The 10,184-nt window shown below is 36.1% G+C and overlaps 1 protein-coding gene and 1 pseudogene across 5 annotated transcripts; both read right to left on the bottom strand.

Moving 5' to 3' along the window:
* Positions 1–1,124: 1,124 nt before the first annotated feature.
* On the bottom strand, positions 1,125–3,138 carry LOC142530595 (pentatricopeptide repeat-containing protein At5g08305-like; annotated as a pseudogene).
* LOC142531199 (E3 ubiquitin ligase BIG BROTHER-related-like) lies at positions 3,023–8,231 on the bottom strand. 5 transcript variants are annotated; one of them, XM_075637275.1, is made up of 7 exons: positions 7,900–8,231; positions 7,155–7,518; positions 6,986–7,038; positions 3,834–3,875; positions 3,632–3,753; positions 3,351–3,459; positions 3,023–3,257 (listed from the first exon to the last, which is right to left on the bottom strand). In XM_075637275.1, the coding sequence occupies exons 1-7, from the start codon at positions 8,080–8,082 to the stop codon at positions 3,210–3,212; spliced, it is 921 nt and encodes a 306-aa protein (XP_075493390.1). In that variant the 5' UTR covers positions 8,083–8,231; the 3' UTR covers positions 3,023–3,209. The 5 variants fall into 5 exon arrangements, with proteins under 5 accessions (XP_075493390.1, XP_075493391.1, XP_075493392.1 ...); XM_075637276.1 differs by having other exon boundaries at positions 3,351–3,444; positions 6,986–7,056; positions 7,161–7,518; XM_075637277.1 differs by having other exon boundaries at positions 6,986–7,041; positions 7,161–7,518.
* Positions 8,232–10,184: the final 1,953 nt, after the last annotated feature.

Below are 10,184 nucleotides of genomic sequence, written 5' to 3'. Positions count from 1 at the left end.
AATCGTCAGTCGTATCCAATTGTTTAAATTGTGCACGTGATCGCAATATTTACATATTCTGAAAACCTCAAAAGGAACAAATGCATTATTTGTGTGATTTGTTTGTGCCATCGAATTAGAGATCCAACATCACATGCCCTAATCCATAAAAAAAGAATATCGATTAGACTCAAAATAATTTAATTAAGTCCACTATATATCCGTTTTAATATTATATGTCATTTGACAGAGCTTATAAAATATCTAGAGTAAGTATCTTGTGATACAGGTCAACCTGATTAATACTTAAAGTCAAAAATAATAACGTTAGCATAAAAAGTAGTATTTTTCATTAATATGATAGGAGATTTGTCTCACAAAATTGACATGTGACAACACCTAACGTTAGTTTTTTAAAATATTTAAAATATCTTATACGGTATTTGGAAGGCTATAAGATGTATGTAAAGTTTTAAAATATTTTAAAAAATAACCTATCAAATTTTGTAAGGTTTCTTAATAAGTAACTAAATAGCAACATACTTCTTGTTTTATTTTATTTTATTTTATTTTATTTAGAATTTTTTGAGAATATAACAACGAAACACGGTAATTGGTAATTTTTATAAAAATATTTCTCTCACACATTTGCGATTGGATATATGATTGTAAACATACAATAAAATGCAATCTTTATTCATAACAGTTAAATGACCTTTGCTTATTTCTTCTTCTTTTTTTATCATTAAAAAAAAATTTACTCTGCTTCGTAATTTGATTTTTTTGCTAAATATATATTGGCGTATTATTATTAGTAAAGCGATTCTTATTACAACTAATTTTTTATGTAATCAAAATAATGATAATAATAATCGACTATTGAATAAATATAAATAGTTAACCATGAGCTTGGAAAAATGTAACCGCTGCCGGGACTCGAACCCGGGGTCCATAATTTAGCTAAATTTGGTTTATTTCTGGATTTCTTTCTTGGTTACGAGGTGTTTTGCTTCCTCCAAGAGCCTTAAAAAAATTGATAAATTACCTGTCTTGAAATAAAAAAATGATTCTAGATTAAGTATATGCCCAATTCCTTCAAAGCTATTGTCTAATATGGACAACAAGAGTATAAGCCATTTTTGGATCCCATCAGTATCAAAGTAATCTACACATCCTATTAAAATTTTAATTTTCCACATTTCTTTTTTACCTCATCGCCTATACCACCAAACATGTTCAATAAAAATGAATTTCTAGCCTTTGGAGATGTGCGCTCAATTTCATATGTTACGCAATTACACTTGGCATAAAGTAGATTTATCGAAATCGTGAATGCATCTTATCTCGAGCAATAAACCTGTGAAGTGTTCCAAGAACCTCCACAAAACTACATCCAGCAAGCTTCTTCACCCCTCTTGATTCCATCGCTTCTCTAGTTCTTCTTGCTTCATCCCACCACTTTATAACCGCGTATACGTTCAATAGCCCGACATATCTTCCATCACAATCGCCCTTCAACTCAATCAGCTTTCTTCCTACTGCTTCTCAAACTTCAAATTTTCTATGATTTATACAACCGTTAAATAACGCTCCCAAGATTGAAGCTGTGGGTTCTGTTGGCATTTGAGATACCAACTGGTACGCCTCGTCCACATGACCTGCACGAGTTAGAACATCCCACCACACAAGCGTAGTGCTCGGTCTTTGGCACCATACCATTCTTAGCAATGGCGTCCAGATATTCCCGTGCCTTCTTCACTAGTCCTCCATGAGCACAGGCATTTAGCAGGCACAAGCACTTGATCTCATCAGATTTGGTTCCTAATTCCCGCATTTCCTTATAAAGATCCAACGCTTCAACAGCATGGCCATGCGTTGCGAGCCCTTTAATCATTGCATTCCACATAAAAACACGTGTTTCTCACTGAAACATTACGAAATACGACCATTGCCTCCTCGACGAGACCACATTTGGCATACATATCTCTACGAGGGACGTCTTTAGAACGAGAGTTATGGGAAGCTTTTATTCTCCACTATGTATTGGTGCATTGTCCTACCTTGTTGAAGTGCACCCAAGTAAGAACAAGCATATAAAATTCTAACCATGGTCATCTCATTTTCTTTCGGTTTTCCATTTGCTCTCATTCTCTCGAAAATCGACAAGGCTTCCCTGTGATTCCCATCCTTGACATAGCCATCAATCAAAGAGCTCCACGACACCAGCTCCTCTCAGACATCGTGTCAAACACTTTCCTCATCGAAACAACATCAACACACTTGGCAAACGCATCCAGAATCGAGTTCCAAGACACCATGTTCCTCATCGGTATTTCACCAAACACTTTCTCTCAATTTTCTATTTCACCACATACCATACATATGATCAAAGAATTTGATACAAACAAGTCCGACGCAAAGCCATTCCTCGACGCATGCGCAAGAGTACATCCGCCAAGTATAGGGTCTGAAAGGCGAGCCGAAGCCTTGACAAGAAAAGGGTAGGTTAGATGGTTGGCGGCAACAATCGGAGAAACGTGAGGATGGATCTCTGTGGAGTTTTACTGTTTGTAAAGGCCCTTATGAGGGCATTATAACGAAAGATCGTGGCGTTGGGGAGCTGAAGGAAACAGCGATGATCATAGCGGACGTCGAAATAATCAGCGGCCAAAGACAGGATTTTGTCGGAAAATGGATGGTTGTTGGATAGGCCAGAAGATGTCAGGAGGGCGTGGATTTTCTCATGCCTACTTCTGCAGCTTCATGCATTTTACCAGGATTGGTCGCCACTCATCTGAGGACAAATTTTGAGTCTTTTGTGTAAGCCATGTTGGATTGAGTCTTTCAATGTTCGTTTAGAAGCAAATCTTAATATTTATTAACTGATCAAATAGCAATAACGATATAGAGGTTAATTTTGAGCTACCTTTACTTTTGGCTGTATTGAATTATGGATCCCGGGTGTGTTTGTAAGTTGTTTTGATGAATATTCAGTAACTGATCAAATAATATTAATAATAGCTTCCAGCAGAACAAATAAATCAACAGAGAAATAGCAATTTCAAATATTGCCGGAAAGTCTCAGGAATATAATATATATGCCAAGGAAAAACACATTAGCAAAGCAAGCCCCAATATAATATGACTACTATTGTACATTTAGGCAAACAAAAAATGGAAGCAGAAATGTTGTCGATACAGATAACATTCAATAGGCAAAACATTATGTTTTAGCTTTTCCCAGAAGTGGAGACTTCAGTACTGCACACAGGACAAACCTACACAAACCCATAATCCATCCATTATTATTTCTCAAGGCTCCACATTACCGATCCATTACAATTACTCAAGCGTGCTAAGAATAGTCATACCTTATTTATTTTTAGCCAATTGTTAATACATTCTGCATGGTAAGAGTGTTTGCAAGAAAGAACAGTCAACGTTTCACCATCCTCGTAGTCCAACCTACATATAACACAGCTGAAGCAAATGGGTATATAGTTGTGTCAGTTTATTGCCTTCATACAACGACCTAATAACAATTTCTTTATCTACATCATAAATTTATTTTTACTTCGTATTCTTTGGTTTTTTTGGAAGGCCGGGAGGGGAAAACAAGAATTTACATCAAAACAAGAACATGTTTACTTACGAATCACTGATTCCTGCTTGATCGCCCTGAGATTTATAGTTGACAGAAGGTAAGGAGGCAATTGTATCAACAGAAAGTCCCCTACTTTCTGTTCCAACGACTTCGCCCAGTGCAAGTAACTCCTGTACCACAAAGTCACTTTCAAATTCAAAGTAAAATTATTTAGAGAAGAACCAGAACCCAAGTTTGCAACTAGAGTTACCTCGTATGACAGCTCATCTGGATCCACCTCATCCCATGCATCCTAAAAATTCATCAACAATGTCAAGTACAACCCCAAAATATATTGACAAGTCTCAGTTGCCTGTTGCTACAACACAAATGAAATGAATATCGATAAATTCACAAGCCAGTGCAGAAAGTAAATAACAACCCACAAAAACCAAAAAGAAAAAAAACGCAAGTTCTTGTACTAGTACCAAACTGCAGGCATGCAATCTTTCATGATCAGTAAAATCTGGGGAAGAGATCTTTGAGTTCTTTATTGGTGAGTAGGAAACGTGATTGAAATTTTGGAGAGTTTAGCCGATCCATCCCAACCAAATTTCTCTCAATTACAGCAGTGGGATAATGAAATTGGATAAGTACGCTAAAAATAAGTTAAAGTCGTCCGTAATTAGTTGAATTTCCAGGTTTCCTAGTATCGAGAAGGCATTTTCGTCCTTAAAAAGTTTAGGATACAAAAATACAACAATACTTCCATATTTGGTCTTTTGATGACTTGATGTTTTAGAAATCTTCTGGCCGAATTTTAACGTCTTTTAAATGTGTTGGAGTTATCCATGGCCACAAGATTAGATCATGAAAGACGAGATCTTTTCGTTCTTCATTACCAAATTAGGGGTCTGCAAATGAAAGAGATCATTCATTCATTGGTGAAACAACCGAATAAGAATAAAGAGAGAACGGAGTTAGGGGTATGTTTAAATTCATTTTCTGGCCTTCTTTACCATTTCCAGAGAATAAACCAAACATTACGCTCTACTCCCAAAACATATTTTCAATGCTTTCACATCATCCAACAGTATTATTACCTTTTATTCTAGTCATATAAACTATAAATAAAATTTTAAAAATATCCCAGACACCATTAACACAATATGCATCTTATTATACGGAATCACTAACCAATATATTCATTCTTACATGGTGTGATACCCATTGTAAATGTCTCCTTCAGAAAATAAAACCAACCATACAAACAGTCTCCAATTCATTTATGGGAATTATTTTCAAAAATATTTCCATATGATAGAAAACAATTCTAAACATGCCTTAATTTTTCTACTTCTTGTTGCCCACTCCTTTAAGTGTTCTTGTATCTCATTTATGAATTGTTGCAGTTAATTAAATCCTCTTTGAAAAACTAGAACTTGTTGTCCATCACCAAGGTTGAAGGTACCCTGTAGAATTTTCTTGGTTAGCGGACCCTAAATGCCCAAATTACAGGTGGTGGTTTGATACATAGTTGTCAAAGGGAGCGCCTCTCGCCTTAGGCGAGTAAGGCGAGAGGCGCCACCAGGTGAGGACCATGCGCCTAGGGTCGCAGCGATTCACTAAGGCAAGCCCAGGCGCTCCGCTGGACTAGCCTTGTAAGTTCACTCAGGCGTGCTTAAAGCACACCTTAGTCAATTTTTTTAGTTACTTGTTTAAAACAAAAAGCTCAAACCCAAACGCTAACAGCCCAACGCTGGAATTAGAAGAAGAGAACGCTGAATAAAAGAACGAGCTGAGGACATCTACATCTAAAACAACCAGAAAAAGACCGATTTCACATCTTTTGGATAAAGTGAAAGAAGAAATTGATGATGATCAAGAAAATTATGAAGACCAAGAAGAATACAAGCCCGAAAGTTATGGGACTCTGATGATTCGATGGAAGAATATGAACTTGATTTTGATAATTAAAGAATTTTAATCATGTTACTAATTACTATGAACTTAGTAATTGTTTTTTGTTTTGAGTGATATTGTGACTTAATTATTTCATATTTTAATATATTTATTATAACATAAATATGTTATTTTTAAAATTTAAAAATGTGCGCTTTACTTCGGTAAGGCGCGCGCCTCGCCTTGCGCCTTGTGCCTCGCATTCCATGGCTCTTGTACACCTCGGTGCGCCTTGCGCCCTTGACTATTATGGTTTGATACTACCATTTACTGCAGCTTTATGGAATTGATTTTAAATTCTACAACATAGCAATCCCAGTATCACGAGAAGCTCAGCATCTCCCATTTTTCCATCTTCTTAACAAAACTAAACACGTGTAACGAGTCTATAAAACTGCTACATAGGATCTGTAAGAACAAATTTCTACTTCAATAAACCTAAGAAGAAAATATCGAATCAAAGATGAAATACGATAAAACTGCTGACCCCATACTATGAGCAGGAAAATCACGTATAAAATTTGAAGGGGGGCGGGGCTCACACATGTTTTTCAAACATCAAAGATAATGTGAGTTCAAGAAAGCACGTCTTTGAAGTCACATGTTCTGGAGAGAAAACGTGCGCTTTAAATTTTCGAATCAATAGAGGCAATGTACCATTAAAAACTAAGCTACACGCTTATTTTTTTTTGTTTTAGCTTCACTTCATTTTCAGAATTACATCAATGCAGAAAAGTTGCATGCCAAAATGGATGAAAGCTAAGCACAAAAATTCAGTACAACTTGCACATAGAATATTCAGATAAAAACTAGAGGACCTTTGAGAGATGCAAGTGACTTAAGATCAGAAAGAAGGCACAAAGAAACCATAAATTTCTAGCGAACCCACTGGTTTTAGTTATATTCTTCATCTTTCATATCAAGCTGGTAATTCAGGTCAAGATAATGCAACTTTTTATGGCATGGTCATCACTTTCTATATATTCTACAAATAATGAACTAGAGGTCTAGCAAAAGTATTCCAATGATTTCCAATATTATTTTCAGTCACACAAACGAGCAACACCAAAGCCTGAAGAATAGCTTTTTCCCCTTCTTGACCTCTCCTCTCCCACTCCATAAGTTTCTTGTCGTCTTATTATAGAATCAAGCTTTACTAGTTTCCTTGAAATGAGGCTCATCAGCTCAAATCAAGGGAAAATGTGAATAAAGAAATGTGAAAGATTTGCTAAACTTGAAAGCAAAAGTTAACAAAATATATGAGATGATTGTGGAAAAATATATCAGAGTTCAATATTCGAAGAAGCAACATTTATTCAGGTCAAAAGATTTCGCCATCCAAACCTTATCAAGCAGAGCTTAGAAGAGTTCCTCAATCTACTGAATTAATGATTGATAGCAAGTGTAAAATAACTTTTGACAGTGAAAAGGTAAATAAGACAACCATGTGCATCAAGGTACCTGAGAATTGTCACCATGATCGTCGTCGTCGTCGTCGTCGTCATTGTCGTCGTCTTCTTCCCCAATTACCACTATTAAGTAGTTAGAATGGAGTAAATAATCCAAAGCTCACTCAAATAAACAGATGGGTAATAACACAGGAAGTAACCAAAATATGGCCAACTTATACACTCACTGTCACTTATTCCAGCTAGAGCCAACATTCTAGCTGCCATTTCCCGTTCTTCAGCATCTTGTAAAGCTCTTGCATAGGCTTCATCACTGGAAAAAGCAGAGGGATCCAACTCAGAATTTTGGCTCTCATTTTCTACTCCTTCCTCATGATCATACATGTCAAACACATCTTCCGAATCATCATCCAGCTCATCATCCAATTCCACGTCAGTAACATTATTATCCTCTTCACTGGCATCATCATGGTCAACATCTTCGTCGTCGTTGTCGTCCTCTTCATGCCCAAAACTCCCAGTTTCCCAACTTCCATAATCACTGGCATCACCACCATCCATCCTCAACATCATATACGCCCTTTCCTGTTACATGAAATACAAATTATGCTGTTTTACAAAAAACAGGGAGGAAAAGGTACGGTGAGCATCAAGGATAAACCTCTATGACTGCTCAGATACGTTTCAAATAAAACCAGGAAACCCTAAACGACAATCGAATCTTTGTTAACAAAAAAAAACTATATAGTAAAGAGTAAACAGAATAGAACCGTGCCGTTAAATGAATAAAATTTAAAACTTTTACAAAGCTTTGAGAAGGCAAAATCTGGGTTTATTCAATTAAGTAAGAGTCATGAGCAACAAATTCTCACCCTTGAATAGATAAGAAATAAGGAAAAAATTAATGGGTATTTAGAAACAAATTATTAACAGTAGAACGAGGAAAAAACAGAATAAAATAAAAACCTGTTCTTGAAGAGTTCGGGCAAGAGCAAGATCGGCATCAACTTGACTGAGGTCCGTAAACGGCGTTCTCCGACGCTGATTTTCACCGTCATTTCCGTTGGACGGTGGATTATCAACAACGTTGCTAGGGTTCCGTTCTTCTCCTTCCGCGGTGGCGTCGGGCTTGGCATTCGTGTTCTCCATTCTCAGAGATTTGAATTCGCAAGAAGCGATATACAGATGCACGCGGAGATATGAAATTGGAAGTGAAATTTACTTGGACTGATTCATGGGAAAATTGTAAATAAATAGTAGGAATTCTCACCATCGCAAGTTTAACATCCCTACTTTATTATTTTGAGACAATCACACACCTTTTTCAGGTCTATATATTTTTATTCAATTAAATGTATTTTATTTTTATTCTTATTTTATTTTTGTGACTCATTATGTTTTCGTAAAATAAATTGAATAGTTTACCTCTTTGATCGGAGTACCATCGGGTTGCACTCACCAAATTTTACAGACTGCTCCTCAAAGTCTAACCACGCAGTCGCAACATATGGGTCCTGAGGTAGATTTTTTCAACACCACCTAGCACAACTTTGTTTTGTTTTCTATCTCATGGTGTATAGTAAAGTAGTTCAATTTGAAAATAATACATGAGAGAGGCAATAAGCTTTGGTCTTTTTATTCAAAGATACAATTCATTAATACATGATAACCTCTTTTAGAGGAGCCTTTAGAGGAGAAGGAACTTGCTTAGGTACTTATGATAGCCGAAATACACAAATAATTTATAAAAAGAAATATTACAATTTATTTGAAAGAAAATGAAGATGTTGAATAATGTTTTCATATTCCTTCTGTCTTGATATTTATATAAGTCCTGGTGGATTTGAAATCTGGACATCAAATCTTGTAAATTTTTTCTTTCAGTTGTGGTCGACAACATCTTGTGATAGTCCCTTCAACCACTATTTGGTGACTTATCTTTATGTGTAGTTGAGCGATCCATCTTTCAACTAGCCAGTGAAGTCTTCTTTTAGTGGTGGTCCATCCTCCACTAATGGAGTGGTTAGATCAAATGCCTACTTTATCTTTGTCGGAGAATCTTCTGCTTTTGTATGGTCCTCGATGAAATTGTTCTGTGTGGTCCTTCACCACTTGGTCAGATTTTTGCAAGATGATTTCAATCAGATCTTGGCCGAAACCTTTATTGAGTTCTGGCTCCTTCTAGTTCAGGCATTCTGGACAGATGTTTTCTGACTATCTTCTTACATGAGCAATGTTATAAAATGTCTAATGAGTTTATTTGCCCCCCGAAAGTTTGTTATTCCACAAAAAAATTTCTTGTTTTTCCAAGTAAGTCTTCTGTAAAACTTGTTGTTTTTCCTGTTATAGTGTTTAACATAAAAGATCCATTTACATAATTCTGATAAAACTTAAATGAAAACTCAACTTAGACCATCTCAGTTAGACAGACTACCTTAGACAATTTCAGTTAGACAGACTCATAGACCCCATGTTCTTCTGATAAAGATGTCATCTTCAGTTAATGAATCAACAAGGGGTGCTTCTTTGGTTGAGGATCTTTGATAAATTTTTGAATATTTGTATCTGGACTCCTTAGCTTGATAAAAAATGAAAGGCTTCTTCATGTGAGCCTTTAGGGCTGGTTCTGGTGCTGTAATGAAAAATATAGCTCCAGAATGTCTCATCTAGACAAATAGTCTTTGTTTGCTCGTGTTTCATGAACAGCTTCAAGAATCCACTTAGATAATCCTGAAATTTCTTAAAAGTTGGGTGATGTAGTATAAACTGAGGCAAAAGCTTCAAATTCATTCTATGCCTTGACCTCTTTTGGACATGAATTTGGTTTCATCCATTCCTTGGGATATTTTCCTAATACATCAACCCGAATTGTGCTGGATTAATGCATATTCTTGTTTTCAATTTCTCTCAGTTCTGTTAATATATCTGAAATGGAGAAACTGCATATTCATTAGTACCAACCTTTTACTTACCTTTGTTTGTATTAGGTTTAAGGTTGATCTCTCTCTCTCTCTTCGATCCCCGAGGTGGATGGTTGACTTGAGGACTCTAGTTAAGGATCTGGAGCCTCAAATTTTGTTTAGCCGACTCATATACTTGAATCCCCTACTATAGGTATAGCGTCATGTACTCGAAAACTCTCTCTTTGGAAAACCAGTGGCTTCTCAATATCTTGGAGGATAGGCATTTGCATTATAGATCATAGCTGTATATAAGCCTGTCAACATAATGTACTTCGATCAGAGACAATT

The sequence above is a fragment of the Primulina tabacum genome, chromosome 17 (assembly GCF_025594145.1).
Source record: "Primulina tabacum isolate GXHZ01 chromosome 17, ASM2559414v2, whole genome shotgun sequence".
NCBI classification, from domain to species: domain Eukaryota; kingdom Viridiplantae; phylum Streptophyta; class Magnoliopsida; order Lamiales; family Gesneriaceae; genus Primulina; species Primulina tabacum.
The sequence above is the reverse complement of the archived record's forward strand: the minus strand, read 5'-3'. Positions and strand labels throughout refer to the sequence as shown.

Coding starts and splice junctions, on each gene's coding strand:
- LOC142531199 (XM_075637274.1), bottom strand. CDS start 8,082: ATGGAGAACACGAATGCCAAGCCCGACGCCACCGCGGAAGGAGAAGAA. Junction 7,057..7,160: donor TCTAGCTGGAATAAGTGACA/GTGAGTGTATAA, acceptor ACTACTTAATAG/TGGTAATTGGGGAAGAAGAC. Junction 3,876..6,985: donor ATCATGGTGACAATTCTCAG/GTACCTTGATGC, acceptor ATGAATTTTTAG/GATGCATGGGATGAGGTGGA.